The 23,813-nt window shown below is 37.5% G+C and overlaps 1 protein-coding gene across 36 annotated transcripts in view; it reads right to left on the reverse strand.

Moving 5' to 3' along the window:
* The window catches only part of DZIP3 (DAZ interacting zinc finger protein 3), a 133,756-nt gene that overhangs the window by 8,684 nt on the left and 101,259 nt on the right, over positions 1-23,813 (reverse strand). For 32 of the 36 annotated variants that reach the window (XM_086407454.1, XM_086407570.1, XM_086407446.1 and 29 more), the window contains 9 exons: positions 22,441-22,533; positions 22,190-22,317; positions 19,994-20,062; positions 17,428-17,524; positions 15,099-15,202; positions 12,658-12,745; positions 10,275-10,376; positions 5,338-5,463; positions 3,199-3,338 (listed from right to left, as the gene is read on the reverse strand). In XM_086407454.1, the coding sequence (XP_086263580.1) occupies positions 3,199-3,338; positions 5,338-5,463; positions 10,275-10,376; positions 12,658-12,745; positions 15,099-15,202; positions 17,428-17,524; positions 19,994-20,062; positions 22,190-22,317; positions 22,441-22,533 (947 nt within the window). Of the gene's footprint in view, positions 1-3,198; positions 3,339-5,337; positions 5,464-10,274; positions 10,377-12,657; positions 12,746-15,098; positions 15,203-16,862; positions 17,224-17,427; positions 17,525-17,563; positions 18,987-19,993; positions 20,063-22,189; positions 22,318-22,440; positions 22,534-23,813 lie in introns of those variants that run through there. The other 4 variants (XM_086407622.1, XM_086407593.1, XM_086407462.1 and 1 more) reach the window with 3 other exon arrangements.

Here is a 23,813-nt window from a genome sequence, read left to right on the forward strand (position 1 = left end):
AAACATAATAGTATTAGTGTTAAATAAAAGCATTGGCCTTCAAATGAAAATGCTGGTGAAAACCATAATTATTTGATACAATCAGATCAGATCAGATCACTCGCTCAGTCGTGTCCGACTCTTTGTGACCCCATGAATCGCAGCACACCAGGCCTCCCTGTCCATCACCAACTCCCGGAGTTCACTCAGACTCGTGTCCATCAAGTCAGTGATGCCATCCAGTCATCTCATCCTCTGTTGTCCCCTTCTCCTCTTGCCCCCAATCCCTCCCAGCATCAGAGTCTTTTCCAATGAGTCAAGTCTTCGCATGAGGTGGCCAAAGTACTGGAGTTTCAGCTTTAGCATCATTCCTTCCAAAGAAATCCCAGAGCTGACCTCCTTCAGAATGGACTGGTTGGATCTCTTTGCAGTCCAAGGGACTCTCAAGAGTCTTCTCCAACACCACACTTCAAAAGCATCAATTCTTTGGCGCTCAGCCTTCTTCACAGTCCAACTCTCACATCCATACATGATCACAGGAAAAACCATAGCCTTGACTAGACAAACCTTTGTTGGGAAAGTAATGTCTCTGCTTTTGAATATGTGATCTAGGTTGGTCATAACTTTCCTTCCAAGGAGTAAGAGTCTTTTAATTTCATGGCTGCAGTCACCATCTGCAGTGATTTTGGAGCCAGAAAAATAAAGTCTGACACTGGTTTCCACTGTTTCCCCATCTATTTCCCATGAAGTGGTGGGACCGGATGCCATGATCTTCGTTTTCTGAATGTTGAGCTTTAAGCCAACTTTTTCACTCTCCTCTTTCACTTTCATCAAGAGGCTTTTGAGTTCCTCTTCACTTTCTGCCATAAGGGTGGTGTCATCTGCATATCTGAGGTTATTGACATTTCTCCCGGCAATCTTGATTCCAGCTTGTGTTTCTTCCAGTCCAGCGTTTCTCATGATGTACACTGCATATAAGTTAAATAAACAGGGTGACAATATACAGCCTTGACGTACTCCTTTTCCTATTTGGAACCAGTCTGTTGTTCCATGTCCAGTTCTAACTGTTGCTTCCTGACCTGCATACAAATTTCTCAAGAGGCAGATCAGGTGTTCTGGTATTCCCATCTCTTTCAGAATTTTCCACAGTTTATTGGGATCCACACAGTCAAAGGCTTTGGCATAGTCTATAAAACAGAAATAGATGTTTTTCTGGAACTCTCTTGCTTTTTCCATGATCCAGAGGATGTTGGCAATTTGATCTCTGGTTCCTCTGCCTTTTCTACAACCAGCTTGAACATTAGGAAGTTCACGGTTCACATATTGCTGAAGCCTGGCTTGGAGAATTTTGAGCATTACTTTACTAGCGCGTGAGATGAGTGCAAGTGTGTGGTAGTTTTAGCATTCTTTGGCATTGCCTTTCTTTGGGATTGGAATGAAAACTAACCTTTTCCAGTCCTATGGCCACTGCTGAGTTTTCCAAATTTGCTGGTATATTGAGTGCAGCACTTTCACAGCATCATCTTTCAGGATTTGGAATAGCTCAACTGGAATTCCATCACCTCCACTAGCTTTGTTCATAGTGATGCTTTCTAAGGCCCAGTTGACTTCACATTCCAGGATGTCTGGCTCTAGGTCAGTGATCACACCATCATCATTATCTGGGTCATGAAGATCTTTTTTGTACAGTTCTGTGTATTCTTGCCATCTCTTCTTAATATCTTCTGCTTCTGTTTGGTCCATACCATTTCTGTCCTTTATCAAGCCCATCTTTGCCTGAAATGTTCCTTTGGTATCTCTGATTTTCTTGAAGAGATCCTTAGTCTTTCCCATTTTGTTGTTTTCCTCTATTTCTTTGCACTGATCGTTGAAGAAGGCTTTCTTATGTCTTCTTGCTATTCTTTGGAACTCTGCATTCAGATGCTTGTATCTTTCCTTTTCTCCTTTGCTTTTCACTTCTCTTCTTTTCACACTATTTGTAAGGCCTCCCCAGACAGCCATTTTGCTTTTTTGCATTTCTTTTCCGTGGGGATGGTCTTAATCCCTGTCTCCTGTACAATGTCACGAACCTCATTCCATAGCTCATCAGGCACTGTATCTATCAGATCTAGGCCCTTAAATCTATTTCTCACTTCCACTGTATAATCATAAGGGATTTGATTTAGGTCATACCTGAATAGTCTAGTGGTTTTCCCTACTTTCTTCAATTTAAGTCTGAATTTGGCAATAAGGAGTTCATGGTCTGAGCCACAGTCAGCTCCTGGTCTTGTTTTTGCTGACTGTATAGAGCTTCTCCATCTTTGGCTGCAAAGAATATAATCAATCTGATTTTGGTGTTGACCATCTGGTGATGTCCATGTATAGAGTCTTCTCTTGTGTTGTTGGAAGAGGGTGTTTGTTATGACCAGTGCATTTTCTTGGCAAAACTCTATTAGTCTTTGCCCTGCTTCATTCCGTATTCCAAGGCCAAATTTGCCTGGTACTCCAGGTGTTTCTTGACTTCCTACTTTTGCATTCCAGTCCCCTATAATGAAAAGGACTTCTTTTTTGGGTGTTAGTTCTAAAAGGTCTTGTAGGTCTTCATAGAACCGTTCAACTTCAGCTTCTTCAGTGTTACTGGTTGGGGCATAGACTTGGATTACTGTGATACTGAATGGTTTGCCTTGGAAACGATAAAAGACACTTCATTTCTGGAGGAGTAGAATTAAATAGCTTTCTGTGAAAGTCAGAACTGTGAAAAGCACAGTAAAATAATGATTTCTTGCATTTAACTGTGTTCCTTAACAAAGAAACCATAAAAACCCTCAATAAATTAAGGAAATCTGATTATGTTTGCGCTTATATAGCATACAGTTCACTTAAAATTCACTTTGGAAATAGGTTATTAAGATAATTATTGTAGCTAGTGGCATTAAAACTGGATAGGTTTATAACTAGCCATACTTGCATTAAACAAGCAAACCTAAATTCAAAAGTTCATTCCCTCGTGACTTAAAACTAATAGTTTTCGTGGAGATATTTAGCATTTATACTGAAAACTATCCCTTCTTAATGAATTTCATTTTCCTTACCAAGGTGATGGTTAGGAAATACCTGTACCTTCTGTGTGGTGGGAGGAGGGAGGGTGAGTGTTGTTTCTCTGAAATGTTTCACTGGCATAATTATGGCTATGGAAACTGTAGTATGATCTGTTCACAACACTAAAAGAGACTAAGCTACCTGGTCTGCTGTGGAAAGGCAGTTTTCAGCCTCTCTGTAATCTTCTCCCAATTCATCATAAGGGGATCACTTCCTAGACTTGCACTGGGAGGCATAGCTTCTCCCACAGGAGCTGGCAGTGTCCAGGCTATGCTAGTCATCTGTAAGAAACACAGTTATGTCATCAGCTTCAATTATGGGGAAGCAAAGTTCCATGTCAACATGACATCTCCATACCTCAGAAAATGGGTATAATAAAGAGGAATATTGATATGCATGTTCCCTTTTTAGAAGTTTTTTTTTCCTTAACCAGCACAATATTTCTAATTATTTATATATGTTTACCTTTATTTTTAAAATGGCACATACTAGTCTCAGTAATTGCAAACATAAACAGAAATACAGAGTGTGCATTTCTGACAGCAACCTAGTTTGTTAATAGGGGAATAAGTAAATAAACTGTAGCATATCTAATCAAGTCCTTAAAAATAGATCTATATGTCTGAGCATAAGAGATATCCATAATATAAAAAAAGTCTATGGCACAGCATTTATGGTAGAACTCATGTTATATTAAAATATTGTTCAAATGTGTATGCATAGAAAAAGGACTGTAAGATATAAAATAACCCATAAACTGTGATTATTTTCTAGGATTCAACAGCAAGGTAGTTTTGCTTTCTACTGTATATAGTATATATTTTGTATATACTATGTGTATTGTATTTTTCTAATTATAAAAGTAATTAATAAAATTACTAATTACTAATAATAAATATAAGATAAAATTATTAATCATAAAAAGCAAATAATAAAGTTTAATTTTCAAACAACTGAATAAGGATGAGAATACTATTAAAATATCTGCCCAATGTCTCAAAACGTCACATAGGTGATATATGGAAGTTGTAGTGACAACTCAAGAGCCATGAAACCACCAAACAAAAATTGCCCCATATTTTATGATAGTTCTTTCTTAGAACCATTAAGTTTCTAATTAATTAATATCAATATGTGAATATTTTTAATTGCCTTATCTGATTATTAGGATAATTATAAACAAAGTATCTTCTATCTAAGATTACAGATTATTTTAAAATAGAAGGTTACTACTTATGAAAAACTAGCAACTACTAACAGCCACTGAAATTACTCATACAAAGCCTGGTAAGTCAGAGAAAGAGCAGAATATCCCCAGAAATCTGGGTTTGCCTCAGTGTCCAAGCTTTTTCAGAGGAATCAGAAAGTAATCCTATTAGAAGGCTGAGGTACTTTAAAATTTTACGGATCCTCATAGAATGTTGCAGGAGCAAAACACATCAGCAACACTGCAATATCAAGGTGATAAAAAAAAATGTGGTGCTTAATAAACATGTTAAAGCTTAGATACATATTTGCTTGTAGAGAGGCCTCTATACAAGTAAGTAAATCTATTTGACTATACATTTCAAAGGGAGTCTGTCAGCAATATACAGGTATAGAATAAACCTCAATTCATTAGAATGCAGTTATGACAAACTCAAGATTAGAGACTTTTTCATTAATTATATTAAACATCAATCTTCTGTGAGGTTTTTTAATAAAAAGTATACCTTGACCAAGATTACAACTAATAATCCTAATCATTTTAAACTTCTCTACTTCTTCTCTAGGTTCTGATAAAGCTTATCTGGCTCTTTGTAACTAAGAAAATTTGTAACTTTGCAGTATAACATGTTTCAGGGTGATACTATTTATATTACCTGTTTATAGATAAACAATGTCCTAAAATATACACATATGTATCTATGTATAAAAATTTTTTCTTTTGCTTTGTGGCATAATGTGACTTGGCTTCTTTGCTTTTCAACCTACCCAACAACCATGCTAAATATAAACTATCTCTTAAAAATATCAATCTCACTCTGTTTCAGAAGCAAAACTAAGAATTCTCTACTATAACATCAGATTTATCTTTGTATCTAAAAACTAAACTATTATCACTTAATGAAATAGTTAATATATGTAATGCACTTAACACAGTACCTCATGGACATAGTCATTCAATTATCATCATTATTTACTTTATTAAATAAATGAACAAAGAGAACACATTCATTCTGAGAGTCTACTGTGACAATGGACTAGTTAATGTCTATTCTACCAAGAGGGTTTTTTTACCAAGGGAGATCTAGATTGACCAGTTGCAGAGACGATTCCAGAACAAACGGCAGGCATTTGAGGAACAGTGAGTATGGGTCTAAAGAAAGATTCTTTCACAATGGGTCTTCCCAAGAATTGCTGCATCTAAAATGGAAAAGATAGAAAATAAAAACAAACCCCCCACATGATTATGTAGTCAATAATATAAACTCATAGAGCAATGAATTTTTTTTGGGGGGGGGAATTGATTTGAAATCCAGATACAAAGCATATTAGAAACAGTGCTGTTATAACACTAGTTAAATATATGAATATTTGAAAAAGGCAGGGAGCAGTAAAATACACTAAAGAGCACAGAGAGAGAAAAGAACTTGATTCTAGTCCTGCTTTCTTTCCATCTTGCTGGGAAGCCTTGATACCAAGTTATTAATCTATAAATTAAGAATTGAGATTAGATGATCTGTAAAGTTCTCTGCCAAATGGAATAATGCAAAGGACTGTACAAAGGAGTTCCTCAGTGAGTACTCGCCATACTGATAAACAATATTGACACTCAGAAATTCACTAAAGAATCAAAGTTGTCTATAGAAAATACTACTTTTGCTGTTATGTATTGAAAGGACCTTTTACCACCTGGTGGAGTTCTGAACTTATGTTTAGTTTCAAGGATAGTAGAAAGCTAAAATGGGGTGGGCCAGGGGGATAAACCCTCCTACAGTGACTTTTAGACATGCCTGTGGATATTACTGAATTTCCCAGGGATTCATAGAAAGCTAGCCCTTCTTAGCACCTACCAATGGGATGGATACCTTATTGGCTTGACTACAAAAGAAGACAAGTTTATGGGACATCTACTATGTGCCAGGTCTAGCACTGGCATAAAGTAGAAGTTCACCTATTTTTGAATTTAAAAAATGAACATCAGTATAGCTCTTAAGTAATGATACTGAAACCAGAAAGGTGACAATTACTGGGGAACTTTATAATGGAGACAAGAATGACATTTGACTCCTAACATCAATAAATGAGAGACACTGTGCCTTCTAATATGCATATACTTCACCACCTATAAGGTACTCTTGCTAAAAATACTGACCCTGATTCTAATTTAACCCTCTAGACCAATGAGCAGTTTATAGGAAATAACAGAACACGTATAATGACATTATAAGGATGTAATCAGTTACATCAATAATACAGGAAGTAAGTTTTTCAACGAATAAATGATGTGAATAAGAGAGAGGGTGTTGGGTACCTGTTACAACTTTAAGGAAAAATAATCAGCCAAATGAAATTATAAAACTTGTTTGGATTGCTTTTTTAAAAATAAGGGTTTTTAAAGTAATGGTAATTATAACCAAATTAGAAATATTGTTAATCTAGTTAAGAAAAAGATATTTTTGAAACAATTTGGGAAATATGAATTTTAATATCAGATATAAAAATTATAATTTTCTTAGGAGAATGGTGGTGTGATTATAGCCAATAAGAGTAAGAATCTTCATCTTTTAGGAATGCATACTAAACTATAAATGGATGAGATTATACGATATATAAGGTTTACTTTAAAATGTCCCAGTGGGGAAGAAGGAAGGAATAACATGAAACAAGATTGATAAAACTTGATTATGATGTTGAAGATGGCTCTTGGGTTCACAGAGGTTCATCATTCTATTTTTATGTATGTTTCAATATATTCATAATATAAAGTTCTTAAATAACAAATGGTGATTCTGAATCAGTGGTCCTGTTCTTTTTGAGGACAACAATTACCTAATATTACTTTGAGAATTAGACAGCCAGGGTATAAAAATCAAAATATAATGAAACACATAAAAATACTGGGTTAAACTGGGAAGAGTACCCATTATTCCAGACTTCCCAGGTTAGACCACTATATTTATCTGAAAAGCCTGGTGACCATTCTTTACAATACTAGAATTTCAGAGAGACAGACGTTAGTGATCAGATCATCCAGGGCAATTTCTTGATTTGTCAATAGGAAAACCAAAGTCTGAGACAGCTGAGTTTCCCCAAACCAACACAGTTCTTCACAGTTAGGACCTGAACCCAGACCTCTAGTGTATTCCCATTGTACAATACCGCCTCAATTTATACTGAAAGAATGGTCACATTTCTAGCATCTGTGCTTTCAAACTGTTCGATAATGCTCAGTGGTCACTAATGCCTATACTTTAACACAACAGTCTTAAAGTGACTCTCTGATCAAGCACAGCAGTGACTCTCGTTAGGAAGCACAAAAGATACACATGCACCTCTTAAATGTTTGCAAAGGATGCTTATGAATTTTACTGAGCCTAAATGCCAGTGGGTTTTTGCCCAACGAAGATCATGGCATCTGGTCCCATCACTTCATGGGAAATAGATGGGGAAACAGTGGAAACTGTGTCAGACTTTATTTTGGGGGGCTCCAAAATCACTGCAGATGGTGATTGCAGCCATGAAATTAAAAGACGCTTACTCCTTGGAAGGAAAGTTATGACCAACCTAGATAGCATATTCAAAAGCAGAGACATTACTTTGCCAACAAAGGTCCGTCTAGTCAAGGCTATGGTTTTTCCTGTGGTCATGTATGGATGTGAGAGTTGGACTATGAAGAAGGCTGAGTGCCAAAGAATTGATGCTCTTGAAGTGTGTTGTTGGAGAAGACTCTTGAGAGTCCCTTGGACTGCAAGGAGATGCAACCAGTCCATTCTGAAGGAGATCAGCCCTGGGATTTCTTTGGAAGGAATGATGCTAAAGCTGAAACTCCAGTACTTTGGCCACCTCATGCGAAGTGTTGACTCATTGGAAAAGACTCTGATGCTGGGAGGGATTGGAGGCAGGAAGAGAAGGGGACGACAGAGGATGAGATGGCTGAATGGCATCACTGACTCGATGGACACGAGTCTGAGTGAACTTCGGGAGTTGGTGATGGACAGGGAAGCCTGGAGTTCGGCGACCCACAGGGTCACAAAGAGTCGGACATGACTGAGCGACTGAACTGAACTGAATTCAAACCTGGAAAGCCACATCAGACATAAGCAAGTCTCTGAAAAGGATGAGGATGTAGAGGTCAAGGTTAGATAATGTTTGTCAGTTACAGTGTCACATGTAGCTTTCACAGACAGCTGATGCCAGTCTGATTCCAGAAAACTCCAAAGAACAACTCTGTATCTAGCTTCCAAGTCTCTGGAGCCATTTTATGTTTAGAGTCATGGGAGAGTTTACAACCTACAGGCAAAAGGCAACAGGGTTTTTAGAAATCCTACTATGTTACTTCCCATAGAACTAAAGGGAATCTGGGATTTGTCATCTATGCAACACATTCCTTATCAGAATTGGCAAAGATGTTGTTCAAAGCCTAGAATAAAAATATCCGTAATACAAAGCTCCTATAAAACTTGAACTAATCAAAAATATAAAGGGCAATCCTCTCATTCTAAACTAAAGCCCAAGCATATCATAGAATACTTTCTCAGCTCTAAATTCTGCTTTTGAAACACAGTATTGCTGCTAAGTCGCTTCAGTCGTGTCCGACTCTGTGCGACCCCATAGACTGCAGCCCACCAGGCTCTGCCGTCCATGGGATTCTCCAGGCAAGAACACTGGAGTGGGTTGCCATTTCCCTCTCCAGTGCATGAAAGTGAAAAGTAAAAGTGAAGTCACTCAGTCGTGTCCGACTCTTAGTGACCCCATGGACTGCAGCCTACCAGGCTCCTCTGTCCATGGGATTTTCCAGGTAAGAGTACTGAAGTGGGGTGCCATTGCCTTCTTCAAAATTCTGCTTTTGAAACACAGTGTAACTCCACACAATTCACATATTAACAATTTTTAAGTTCTTTGATATACTGAACTAGTATTTGTAGAAATAATATTTTCAAAGTTCTATTACAAGCAGAAATGCTAATGTCAAAAGTGATCTACCCCTAAATATATCACAGCTTTTTTTTTCTTATCCTCAGATCTGTTATCATAATAAAAGCTATCATCTAGTGGTTCTGTTCCAAAAGGTCTTTTGGAAAGCTGTATGAGTTTATTGGGCTAAGGTACTATGTTTCACTTTTTTCACTTTTTACCCCACTATGTTTCCCAGAAGGCTAACATAAATAGTATGGCATAGAGATTAGTTTGTCTGATGAAGACCCATTTATCCCTAGCCACAATCAGGGAAGGGACCTAAATGAAAGCTGTCTTTGATGTTTAAAGGTAAGAATAGAAGATAAAAGTTAAGGAAACAAGGTCTGAAGTAGAAGTGGAGGAGTGAAGTCCAGCCTGATAGGGTATTATGCTGAGAGGTTTCAGTAGTCTAGTGGTAATTTGAGAGCATTTGGGAATTCTGAGCATTCATCAGTTTTCTCCCACCATGTAAATGTGATTGACAAGATGAATGAGCATACATTACCTCTTTAGATATCAAACGCATTACTAAAATCCAGTGATACAACCTATCTCTTGGCCTCAGCTGAGCCAACAAACTAGTCATGCCATCTGTAGATGATACAACAGGAATGGACGTAATTACAAATGATACGCACATGTGCCCTATCCACTTTGAAGACACATGAATGTACTGCTCATTAAGTGTTTTACAGTTCTCACCATTTTATCAAGATGAGGATGGTGATTGTTCAAAATCATATGCAACTGATTCTTGAACAACACAGGTCTGAGTTGTGTGGGTCCACTTACATGCCTATTTTTTTCAACAAATATAGTCCCTGTATTTTCATTTTATAGATCTTTAAATGCAGAGAGAGTTTGCATTTGATACATGGAATAAAAAAACTAGGGTTTGAGTCTTGATTCTATCCAAACTGTTTCAGCTTTCTACTCTTGGGTAGTCATTTATCAAATCATTGTTTTCGAGTAGAGCAGTACTCAGATTCCTGACTGCATGGGGGGTTGGCACCTCCCAACCCTTGTGTTGTTCAAGAGTCAACTGTATTTCTTACCAGTATCTCAGGACTGGGAGGTGGTGGAGGAAGCTGGATTGGAGGCAATGTACTCAAGGCAAACCCTTGCTTCACCTTGCTAATTTGTTCATTGTATTGTGTCTAATATAAGAAAAGAAACAATATTTTACAGAAAAATCAACTTCAAAGGAAAAGCATATGGAAATACTTGATGTAGTTTTGAATAGTACAACACAGGTTAGTGATTCTCAATCTAGTATGCCAAAAATAATATAAAAATAATTTTTGATATAAAACAACTCTATACATCACTCTCCATAAATGTAAATATTAATAGTTGTGTCTTTAATAATGTCTATTGAGTGACAAGGTATGACACATAATTCACAGATCTCTGTGATAATTCCTCAGTGTTTCCATAATTTTTAGCCCCCAAATGGTAACCACTGATTAAAGTAAACAATGTCTAAAGATCAAGAAGATGTAAATAATATACTAGCTGATCAATATGGGAAAAACGTATTTGTAACAGCTTGCTGCTGCTACTGCTGCTAAGGCGCTTCAGTTGTGTCCAACTCTGTGCGACCCCACAGATGGCAGCCCACCAGGAGCTTCACTACTTGTAAATGTTCGTTTTGGAAATGGAGGGAAAGGTTTAGAAAAAACTGATTAAATGTCCACATTTTTTTTATCTTAAAAGTTATACCTTTAGCTTTCTCCAGTTCCCCATATAGCTTTGTTTTTTTCCTCTTGGATTCTGCCAAAAGTAAGACTCCCAACCTTGAAGTTTAAAAACATACTTTCTAGATTATTGGCATTTTGGTCCCCATTTTGCTTTCCATATTACTTTGTAAACAACCCACAAGAGTGGAAATAAAAAATTTTAAAACATTTAGAAACTTTCATATACAGGACATGTTCTTAGAAGAAAACAATGATAGAGAACAAAGGGCAGATCTTTTGAGGCCAGAACTTTTAATAAACCCAATTAAAATGCTAGGCATCACTAAAAGCTGAGGATGAAAGAAACAGGGAAGACCAACAAGGACAAAGCTAGACAAGTAGATAGTGCTTTGAAGCAGCTCTTTATAACTGAATGTCATTGTTTTCCTGGCAGTATTATGGAATCACAAAACATTCAACATTATATATCAACTATAATATATAAATATGAAATTATTCTAAAAACAAATGAATAAACTAATAAATATTCAGTGGTTTACCTCTTCACAGATTACCTTTAGCACAGTCCTAATTCTATTACATGAATAATTAAGAATTTATTACTTTGCATTAGGGAGTAATTATTTATACATAAGAAGTTTAACATTGAAAACTAATATAGGTATTCTTGACCTTCCTTTTAATTCTATAAACATATAATTACTCAGACAAAGTTAAAACATCCAGTTATGATTGGAGCACAGTTAGCTTTGGAATTCTATGAAAATTAAGTGTGAGGCACAATTTTTGAATGTACCATTTACTAAACCAAGAACCTGAAAGAAGACGCGTGAGAGTTAGGATGCTATCTACAATCAACTACATGGAAGTAATCAAATTTCAAAAAGGCATACTTTAATAATTGCAATGAAAAACATGTTTTCCTTAAATTTCTGTTGTCGTTCAGTCATGTCCAACTCTGTGAACCCATGGTCTGCAGCATGCCAGGCTCCACTGTCCTTCATTATCTCCCAGAGTTTGCTGAAACTCATGTCCATTGAGTCAATGATGACATCCAACTATCTTCTCCTCTGTTGCCCCCTTCACTTCCTGCCCTCAGTCTTTCCCAGCATCAGGTCTTTTCCAATGAGTTGGCTCTTTGAAACAGGTGGCCAAAATATTGGAGCTTCAGCTTTGGCATGAGTCCTTCCAATAAACATTCAGGGCTGATTTCCTTTAGAATTGACTGATTTGCTCTCCTTGCTGTCCAAGTGACTCTCAAGAGTCTTCTCCAGCACCACAGTTCAAAAGTATCAATTCTTCAGTGCCTGGCTTTCTTTACAGCCCAGCTCTCACATCTGTACAAGGCTACTGGAAAAATCTACTTTGACTATATGGACCTTTGTTGGCAAAGTGATATCTCTGTTTTTTAATACACTGTCTAGGGCTTCCCTCATAGCTCAGTCAGTAAAGAATCTGCCTACAATGCAGGAGACCCAGGTTCGATTCCTGGGTCTGTAAGATCCCCTGGAAAAGGAAATGGCAATCCACTTCAGTATTCTTGCCTGGAGAATCCCATGGAGAGGAGCTTGGCAAGCTACTGTCCATGAGGTCACAAGAGTCAGTCATGACTTACTGACTAAACCACCACCAGGTTTGTCATAGCTTTTCTTCCATTTGTTTTTAATATTAGATTTTTTTTTAAGTGTATACCATCTACACCGTTGAGTCAATTTACTCTAAATACTTCATGACTTACCCTGAGGAATGCAATCTTGTTTCTAACATCTGTCACAATGGCATTCCAACTGTCTACTGCAGCCTTTAATTGAAGTGATTTTAGGTTGCTGGTACAAAAATGGAAACACAAAAAAAAGTTCTTTGTATATGCCACTTAGATTTCCAAAAGTTTCTATTATGTTCCCTAGTATATATGTAAATAAAACAACAAAATTACCTCTATCACCAGTTGCCTCAAATGGGAAGAAAGTTGTATGGAAGGACTTGTTATTAAAAGTTTTAAAAAAGACTAGGAAACAAAGACAAGATGTCTTTTTTGAACAGTGGATATAACCTCTGCTTCCAGAACACTAAGTTTTTTCTATCTTGGCAATATTTTTTAGGATATACTATAAAACCTTTGTACATGAATCCCTCCACTGAAGAAGGCAGGCAAAGAAGACCAAGTAGGGAAATTGCCCTAGCCATCTAGTTTGGTTTCCCAGGTGGGTAAAGAACCCACCTGCCAATGCAGAAGATATAAGAGACGCAGGTTCAACCCCTGGGTCAGAAGATCCCCTGGAGGAAGGGATGGCAACCCACACCAGCATTCTTGCCTGGAGAATCCCATGGACAGAGGAGCCTGGCGGGCTACAGGGCAGAGTCATGGGACATGACTGAAGTGACTTGGCACTCACACGTGCATCAGTGCACGAGCAATCTCAAAGATGTTGACTCATCTTGGAAGCAGGTTTTGGACCATTTTCACATTAACCTTGACATCACAGGGCCATGGTTGGCCTATAAGGCTCTTTTGTAAATTAGAAAAAGATATTTCCTACAAAAAGGCAAATCACAAAGAAGTACCTCTTTTGCAAGGATGAATTATAGATTTCTGTCTCTATAAAATGTATAAATTGCACAGACACAGCAGCTCTGCCAAGCAGCCCACCAAATGATTTAAGTAAAACAGTTTTAAGGTGTTTAGGGTCTGGTATCTCTAGAAGAGAGATTTCATGTGGCCTTTCAGAAGGTTCTATCTGTTGTAACATCCCCACCCCAAAATCACCCAGCACAATAACTTTAAAAGAGCCTAACAAGTTATCACTGAGATCATCTCATACAAAGAAGCTTGCTGCTAAGCTGCTAAGTCACTTCAGTCATGCCCGACTCTGTGCTACCCCAGAGGTGGCAGCCCACCAGGCTCCCCCGTCCCTGGGATTCTCCAGGCAAGAACACTGGAGTGGGTTGCCATTTCCTTCTCCAATGCATGAAAGTGAAAAGTGAAAGTGAAGTCGCTCAGTCGTGTCTGACTCTTCTCGACCCCATGGACTGCAGCCTACCAGGCTCCTCCATCCATGGGATTTTCCAGGCAAGAGTACTGGAGTGGGGTGCCATTGCCTTCTCCAACAAAGAAGCTTGATAATATTCTAATTTATAGAGCATCATTTCCCCCTTGAGGAAGCACAGACAGACGGATCACTTATAACGGTGCTTCCCTGACCTGAATGTACATCAGTATATCCTGCTGCTGCTGCTGCTAAGTCGCTTCAGTCGTGTCTGACTCTGTGTGACCCCAAAGATGGCAGCCCATTAGGCTCGCCTGACCCTGGGATTCTCCAGGCAAGAACATTGGAGTGGGTTGCCATTTCCTTCTCCAAAGCATGAAAATGAAAAGTGAAAGTGAAGAAAGTGAAGTCGCTCAGTCCTGTCTGACTCCTAGTGATCCCATGGACTGGAGCCCACCAGGCTCCTCCTCCCATGGGATTTTCCATGCAAGAGTACTGGAGTGGGTTCCCATTACCTTCTCCACAGTATATCCTAGGAATCTTGTTAAACATCAGAGATTCTGATTCTTCAGAACTGAAGAATGATGATTATATTGAAATAATAATCGTTAAAAATAGTGATGCATTGGTCCCAGAGATGTTTAACTCAATTAATTCCTTAAGTTTAAAGGTGTACCTGGTAAAATTACAAATTAAAGAAGAATCCTATGCAACCTGCCCAAAATTTGAAAACCATTCATTTGTAGCACAGTAGCAAACTGCCTTTAACACAGTTTTAGGTATTAATGATGATTTTCCCTCAGTGCATTTTTCCAAAGGCATTTCAAATCAAGCATTAAGAGAAAAGAATTAGAAAAAGTTTTCCAGTTGGAATCCACCTTGTTTTGTAAATATCTGGTCTTTATGCATGTCTCTGACTGAGACTTTCTATCTGCTTCATTGCTAGAGGATGGGAAAAATCTGCTAGCAGCTATTACTGCACTTAATAGACTTCTCCGTGCTACAGCAGGATCAACAAAGTAAAAGCTCAAAGTGATTAAATGACATCTGAGGGTTTAAAAAAAAAAAAGGCTTCTTCATTCCAAAGATTCTGATGTCATATATGTAAAACACAACACAGATTATGTTCAACCTTGGAGCCACCTGTGAGATCTCAGAGCTCAAGACACATTAAGGAAGAGGGAGAGGTTACCTTGCTGCCATATGAGTCGCCCTGGCAAGCTGACTGAGGCATTCCTTTTCAGTCTGCTCTAGATGAAGCAAACCAAAATCTCTACGACACTGTAAGAAATATACCTACAGATTTTTGAGAGAAAGAGAAAGAAGTGAAAGGTGTCCTTATAGAAGAACACATTTTTCTTCAAACATTTCAAGTAAATTTAAAGCTATTTTAAAAGATCTCTTCTAATAGTACCTGAGCTTCTTTCCTGACCATAACACATTAAAGCTCTTTGATCAATCCTGAAGTTCTACTATTTTTATTCAAAAGTTACTCGGTTGGTAAACATTTCAGAACATTAGTTTTCAAACTTGCATATGCAATGGAATCATCTCAGAAACTTTAAACAATGGTGCTTTGGTTCCAGAGATTCTAATGTAATTGATTCTAGGTGCAGTCTGGTAAATGGGGTTTTTAAAAGCTCTCATATTATGCAGCAAAGTTTCAGTTCAGTTCAGTTCAGTCACTCAGTCGTGTCTGACTCTTTGCGACCCCATGAACCACAGCACGCCAGGCCTTCCTGTCCATCACCAACTCCCAGAGTTCACTCAAACTCATGCCCATCGAGTCAGTGATGCCATCCAGCCATCTCATCCTCTGTCGTCCCCTTCTCCTCTTGCCCCAATCCCTCCCAACATTAGGGTCTTTTCCAATGAGTCAACTCTTCGCATGAGGGGGAGAAGTATAGGAGTTTCAGCTTTACCATCAGTCCTTCCAAAGAAGACCCAGGACTGATCTCCTTTAGGATGGACTGGTTGGATCTCCTTGCAGTCCAAGGGACTCTCAAGAGTCTTCTCCAACACCACACTTCAAAAGCATCAATTCTTCGGCACTCAGCTTTCTTCACAGTCCAACTCTCACATCCATACATGACCACTGGAAAAACCATAGCCTTGACCAGACAGACCTTGTTGGCAAAGTAAAGTCTCTGCTTTTGAATATGCTATCTAGGTTGGTCATAACTTTCCTTCCAAGGAGTAAGAGTCTTTTAATTTCATGGCTGCAATCACCATCTGCAGTGATTTTGGAGCCCAAAAATATAAAGTCTGACACTGTTTCCACTGTTTCCCCATCTATTTGCCATGAAGTGATGGGACCAGATGCCATGATCTTAGTTTTCTGAATGTTGAGCTTTAAGCCAACATTTTCACTTTCCTCTTTCACTTTCATCAAGAGGCTTTTTAGTTCCTCTTCACTTTCTGCCATAAGGGTGGTGTCATCCGCAAAGTTTAAGCACACTCAAAAGAAGTCCTGCTGTTTGACTTTTGTTTTAATTGATGAAGGAGTAAGAAAACAATGAGACCATATAGGACTATGCCATCCAAATGTGGCTTGGAGATCATCTAGTCTGATGTCTCTCCATGTATTATTGATGCATGGTCGTTTGGCCTTTGTTTTTTTCTATGGATCACTCAATATTCACTGAAGGTAGCTTACTATACTCTTGGACAGCATTAAGTGTTTCTAAAATTAATAGCTGAAGTAGAAACTTTCCAATTAAAAGCAGTGAAAAAGTCTATAAACTTGAGTTCTTAAGGTAATCTGAAGTCATTTTCTTTTCCCAGTTAAATTTAGTACTCCAATACATCACTCTCCAGGGATTTTTGGTGCAGATATCAACCTTTGATTGTTGAGCTCTGGATTTCAGAGTACTCTGTTAAAAATAGACCTTACCCATGACAAAGGTGAGAAGGTTTGTGATGATTTTAATGTCAACAAGCTCTCCAAAAATTTGAATTTTATTTTACATCGTTTGGTTATCTACAAATAAAAATTATACACATACATAAAATCATATTTCTTTTGAGAAATCCTAGCTGTGGTGTTCAAAAATAACTTAGGAGAGACTGGATGACTTTCTAGGGGAAGAGGTAAGTTAGTTTTTGACTGGAATGTATGGTGTGTGTGTGGTTTTGAAATATCTATACAGTTAAACGGAAAAGAAAGGATTTATTATAGCAGCAGTGAAATATTATTCTTAGACATTTGGCTTAGTCACCTGGTTTAATAAGAATTTTCCAAAATCAGTACGATATATATACTGAAGCAAACCAATTTCTTGGAGTCATTTGGGGGAGAACAACATAAGATCATCAACCTTCAAGTAAACATACAAAACGCCAATGAGTCAAAAGAAAAGCACAAGAGTTTGAACTGGGTTTTTCTGGCTGGTCCTATGATGTTTTAATTCTGTTTATTCAAAAAACAATCTTTTCAAAATTCTTTAGTATTTTAGTATTTACTAGTACACAAGTAAAACTTCCTTCCCCAACTCCATCTCTCTCTCTCTTTTTTTTTTTACCTCAGCTGTTAAAGCCCTGCTAGTTTCTGCATTCAGTTTGTTTAAGTATGTTTTAATCGTGCTTTCCAGATTATGCTTCTCCATTTCCCACTGAGATCTGAAATATATGATAATTAAAGAGTCAGTAACATTGCAGCAAGGTCAGACTCTTCCACTTTATTCAGGAGGCACACAGATACAAGCTATTCAATGAATAGGAAATGATTTCCTGAAAACTATACGGCACATAGAAGCAAGAAGAGACACTGCTTAACCCTTAGTGTTATCCTTTACTATCATGAGTGTGGAAGGTTTAAAGTTGTCAGTACAGAGGTTATGATTTAAAACTTGGCTCTGAAATCAAGCTGTCTGAAGATGAATCTGACCTTCATAACTTATTAAATGTGAAATCATGGCGGATTCATTTCGATATTTGGCAAAACCAATACAATATTGTAAAGCTTAAAAATAAAATTTAAAAAAAAATGTAAAATTAAAAAAAAAATAAGATCATTAAACTTTCAATTGCATCTAAAGAAAAAGAAATCATGAACAAGTTACTTCTCTATACCTCAGTTTCCTCACATAGAAAAATGGAGAAAACTATATTACTTACCTCAAAGAGTTGTTGCGAAACATTCATTCGGATAATATATTTCAAGTACTTGCATCTGGCACATATTTAGTACTAAGTAATAAGCTATTATTATTAACAAATTTTACATCAAATAAAGTTTCTACAAGCCTTTTTATGTTACAACAATAGCAACCACCCCTGTAATAAAGCTACATTACTGTATTAAAATATTTTATTGGTTATCTCAGTGCTCATATTCAGTACCTCAGAATGAAAACAATTCCTGTAGGTTGAGAAAGAGAGGAGGAGATGCTGATAAGGATACTATTTATGAAGGACATTATGGAAAATGGCTACCTATGAGGTTTCTCTTTTTCCTAACCCATTTCAACTTCCTACACTTGAGCCCCAGAACACTAGACCATACATACCAAATTATATTCCCAATGAAAGCATTTAATTGGACATATAGCATTGTAATAGGAACTTTTTCACAAGGCTTTCCTCAATGCTTTATTATTAGAAACATCTGGATGCTTTGTCAATACCTGACAAACATTTATGAGAGGCTTGATAAAAAATATGTTGTTAATATCCATTAAGGCCAGAGTATTTTGAGGGGAAAAATCATAAAATATGGAAGAGTCAACAAAAAGGAATTACAATGCCATTGAATGTTGTGAAGATTTTGCCTATGAGAGAAAAAAATTAATTGGATTTCATCAATGAAGTAAAAACACAATCCACAGAATGGAAGAAAATATTTATAAATCATGTATCTGACAAGAAACTTGTGTCCAGAATATACAAAGAACTCTTAATAGTTATAAGAGAAAAAAGTGAAAGTGAAAGTCAGTCACACAGTCAAGCCCGACTTCGATCCCATGGACTGTAGCCTGCCTGGCTCCTCTGTCCACGGAATTCTCCAGGAAAGAGTACTAGAGTGGGTTGCCAGTTTCTTCTCCAGGGGATCTTCCTGACTCAGGGATCGAACCCGGGTCTCCTGCATTGCGGACAGATTCTTTACCAACTTAGCCACTAGGGAAGCCCAGTGAAAGAGAAACAATCTAATATTACAAATATTTAAAGGAAGTAAATGGACATTTCTCCAAGTAGATACACAGACAGACAGTAAGCACACGAAAAGATAATTATTAGGAAAATGCAAATAAAAACCACAAAGATACATACCACTTCACAAATACTATGATGGGTGAAACAAAAACAGGTAACATAAGTATTGGTGAGAATGTAGAGAATCAAAATACTCATACATTGCTGGTGGGATTGTAAAATGGTATAGTCACTTAGAAGACAGTCTGGCAGTTCCTCCAAAAGTTAAACACAGAGCTTGCTGCATGTCTTACCAAGTCTACTCTTAGGTATATACCCAAGAGAACTAAAAGCATATGTCCACACAAAAAATTTGTACACAAATATTCTTAAGAGCATTACTGATAATAGTCAAAAACTGGAAACAAACGAAATGTCCATATAATGGAATATTATTCGTCCATAAAAAAGAAATGAGTATTGATACCTGCTGCAATATGGATGAACCTTGAAAACATCATGGTAAGTGAAAGAAGTTAATCAGAAGAGGCATGTATTATATGACTCCATTTAATGGACATGAAATGTCCAGACCAAAAAAAAAAAAAAAAAGAGTAGTGGTTTCCAGAAGTTGGGGGAAAAGAGAATCAGTGATTTCTAATGGATCCAGGGTTTCTTTTTAGGGTGATAAAAATGTCCTGGAATTGGATAGTGGTGACAGTTGTAATCCTCTGTGAATATACTAAAAACCAAGTAATTGTATACTTTAACAGGGTGAATCTTATTCTATATGAATTAGATCTCAAAACAATTATAAAAAAAATGTATGAATCAGAACAAAACTTAGCCAGTTTCATAAAGCAGTCACAGATAGCAGTAATGATTGCAATAAAGGGAAAAGAACTCATAAGCCCTAGTCTCTGACAGTAGTCTATTGTAGGACCAGCTGTTTGTTACCTTTTCATAGAAAGTTGCTCTTTAAGGTTCTTGATTTCATTATCTTTAGCATGGCTCTGACGCTGTAATCTAAGAAGAAAGAATGCCATAAAATGTTAGAAATCATTTGTTATTAATAGTCAGAACAATTCCATTTGTGGCTGAGGAGGAACCAAGTATGTCCATCTTTTGTCAGAGTGCAGCACCTGTGTCCGGGGGGAGTGGTGTGGAGCTACTGGTGTTTGGCTGGAGTAAATGTGTAGTGCCAAAAAGGTTTCATGTTATTCTATCTTCCTTTCCCTCATCATTTGGTTAAAGGGAACAGACTTTTCTTGGTGCTTTAGTGCTCCCCTCCCCTCCTCCCCTGTGCTTACTAGCAATTCTACGTTGGAGGTTTCTGCAGTGCCCTGTCTAGTATACATGGAAGGCAATAAGAAAAATCACTGTCACATCATTCTTCAAGTTCCAAGGTTTCTAGACAGTCACCTTTCTTCTTCTACCTTTCAGAGTCTTCCTATGTTCGCTGTGTTCTATCCAGGGTGTTTTAGTTTTAAGGAGGACCTGAAACTCAAGAAGCTACTACCTGTTGGTGAAGTGGTGGTCCCTCTATTGTATGTAATTTTAATCCTCTCATATTAATCTATATTTTCCACAAGCTCACAGTTAATATCTGATACATCTTGGCATCTTTTACACGTCCTTGCATAATTGTTTGCACACCGTGGGAACCTGATAAATGTTTGATGTCCTCACACAATGAACACACAAGCTAGAATTTTTCATGAGAACACTTGATTAGAGAATTTGATGGACTCAGCTTTTTATAACTGGTTGCTTACACTGGGTAAGGTATCAGAATTGAAGAGGAACATCTTAGATAGTGAAGGAGAAAGGCAGCTGCATGGGTGGCATTGCTTTTCTGATCTCTGATGCTATGTAACATACTCATGGATTGGTCATTATCTTCCAGGCTAAAAGACAAAGTTTTGAATCCTGAAGTGTGGTTTCTTAAGTGATGTCAGCCAGTTTAGTTTGCCCCACCTATTTTAGGTCCACAAACCTGAAAGTGTTTGCAAGTGATATCATGTTGCCAGAGGTATGGCTTCCTGTTCTTCCTTAAAACCCCTTCAGGTTGAATGATATGTTATGTGGGAGAAAATTTAAGACCAAAATCTCTGTCAAGCATTTTTCCAATTTTCCAATTGGCATCATGGGTTCCTTACACTGAGGTACTCCCTAGAACCTATTTTCATTATTAGCAGTCTAGGAACTGCTGCTGCTGCTGCTAAGTCACTTCAGTCGTGTCCAACTCTGTGCGACCACAGAGATGGCAGCCCACCAGGCTCCCCCATCCCTGGGATTCTCCAGGCAAGAACACTGGAGTGGGTTGCCATTTCCTTCTCCAAAGCATGAAAGTGAAAAGTGAAAGTGAAAGGTCGCTCAGTCATGTCCGACTCTTCGCAAGCCCGTGGACTGCAGCCTTCCAGGCTCCTCCGCCCATGGGATTTTCCAGGCAGGAGTACTGGAGTGGGTTGCCACTGCCTTTTCCACTAGGAACTGCAGTGGATTTCAAATCAGATATCATGAATGACTGGTATTTTGTGGTATCACTGTTTATCAAAATAATATGTTACAAATTATACTACTATTTCACTCAATAGTGGTTTGAGCCAGTGGCTAGATTAAAAAGAACGGAGCAGGATACTAATTTTCCATATTAAATCAGAATTTTTAGTCTTAGGCATTTAATACTTAAGGTTGTAAGAGATATGAGATTGATAGGGGAGAAAAGATTCTCCAGGAATTTGATTTGTTTTCAATATCTTGTGCTTAAAACACACTCTCAGAAACCAACATTAAAAAGTATAAAAGTGAGTCAGTGATGTCTTTGAGAAATGTAATTCTCATATGCTATAAACCAGCCAATCATTAGTCACATTTTTACAAATTAGAGCCATGACCTGAAAGTTAATTATCATTCTCATGTAATTCTATTATCTTCACACTTATTCAGCCAATATATGAAAAGCTGATATACAGAGTGAGCAGTTGCTTATTTCTCAATCCAGCTGGCAAAGCAAAAATACAGTGGGTTTTTTAGCAAGTGCAGTCCTTGTGGTTGGCAGTTCCTAATGTGCAGTCACAATGCCACCTAGTGGCTACATAGGGATTATCTTTTAACACAGGATTTTCTTCTATCAACAGATTTGCACTTACTTGGACATCTTACTGATTCCAAAAGCCACTTGTTGGTTAAGAGATGCGATGATTTTATCTTTCTTTTTAATCTGCATTTGGTTTTCTTGCCACCACAAAGTCACTGTTTTCAACTGTCTTTTGAAATCCTGATTAATGAAAAATATTATTTCAACTAATTTTGTTCAAGTCTTCAGAAATTTAAAGAAAAAAATTGGACTCTTCAAAAACTATCTCTAACTTGCCTCAGATCTAAGGGCAAAAGTACTTACTTCACACTGATAGTGCAATTTACAAAGCTGCTGTTGTCGAGCGAGCTTTTCCTTCTCAGTTTCTCCATATTCTGTAGTTATCTTGGTTGAGCCCTATTGAGCAAATGGAATATGAATGCTTTATTTTTCTCTTTAAAAAAGCACTTAGGGGACTTCCCTCGTGGCTCAGTGGTAAAGAATCCACCTACCAATGTAGGTGTCATGGGTTCAATCCCTCTCCTGGAAGATCCTATATTCTGTGGAGCAACTAAGCCTGTGCTCCACAACCAGAGAAGCCACCGCAATGAAATGCATGCATACCGCAATGAGAGAGCAGCCCCCACTTGCCACAGCTACAGAAAAACCCACACAGCAACAAAGACCCAGCACAGACAGAAATACATAAGTAACTTTAAAAAAAAGCACTTAATATGACAGTTGTTTAAAGGAAAAGCACTACTATTTTAGTTATTTGGTGGGTATTTAAGTTGCTAACTCACGCATTATAGCTTTCAATGCAAACATCATTCTCTGATTAGTTTACATAAATCTACCTCTCTCCAATCACAGCATTCACTGAACAGTACCAGAGTTATTTGTCTGCTGCTGCTACTCCTGGATAATGTTAACTGCAAGCTCACCATTTTTAAAGTTTTTTTCATAATGCTTTTGTTGTCACAAGATCATATGAAGAAGGTACTTGATATTCCTGTTTTAGAGATGATAAAACTAGGTAACTTGCCCAAGGTCACACAGTAAGTGAAGAGCCAGAATTCTAACTCAGGCAATCGTGATTGCTCAAGTCCCTAATTATTACCTTAGGAATTATCACCTTAAGTTAATGTTCAATTTCTCCACTGGATTATAAACACTATCATCACAGGGACCATATCTTGGCGTACCTCTTGACACAAAGTAGGTGCTAAGTAATTTTTGAAAAAATGAATGAATAAACATTTTTCAAAATGTGTGTGACATTTTGATTCTGAGTTCTCATAGCTGTTGAATGAAAACTAAAGACCCCATATTTAAACCTTAGTGTGACATCCAAAGCCTAGAAAATGTCATTTCAGTTAAACTTTATGTATTTTAATTGGAAAGGAGACAGAAAGATACGACAATCATACTAATGTACTATCAGTCAGAGAATCATTTGCACTAACTGTTGCCTTAGACAATCAATATTATCGATACTATATACTATATATTATTATACTTAAACCCTGGAACAGGTTATCATAAAATTATCTCAGTATAAAATTCTCATGGGTAAGTAAATCCTGTGGTTTTTCACACACACAAAAAAAAGCTTTCATAGTTTTGTCTCATTAAGTGCTCTGTTAAGCACATAGATCATGCTCACGTGCACCTTCATATATGTATGTCATCACCAG

The sequence above is a fragment of the Bos grunniens genome, chromosome 1, assembly GCF_055505025.1.
Source record: "Bos grunniens cultivar Pamir isolate PY7600 chromosome 1, Bosgru_T2T1.0, whole genome shotgun sequence".
Taxonomy (NCBI): domain Eukaryota; kingdom Metazoa; phylum Chordata; class Mammalia; order Artiodactyla; family Bovidae; genus Bos; species Bos grunniens.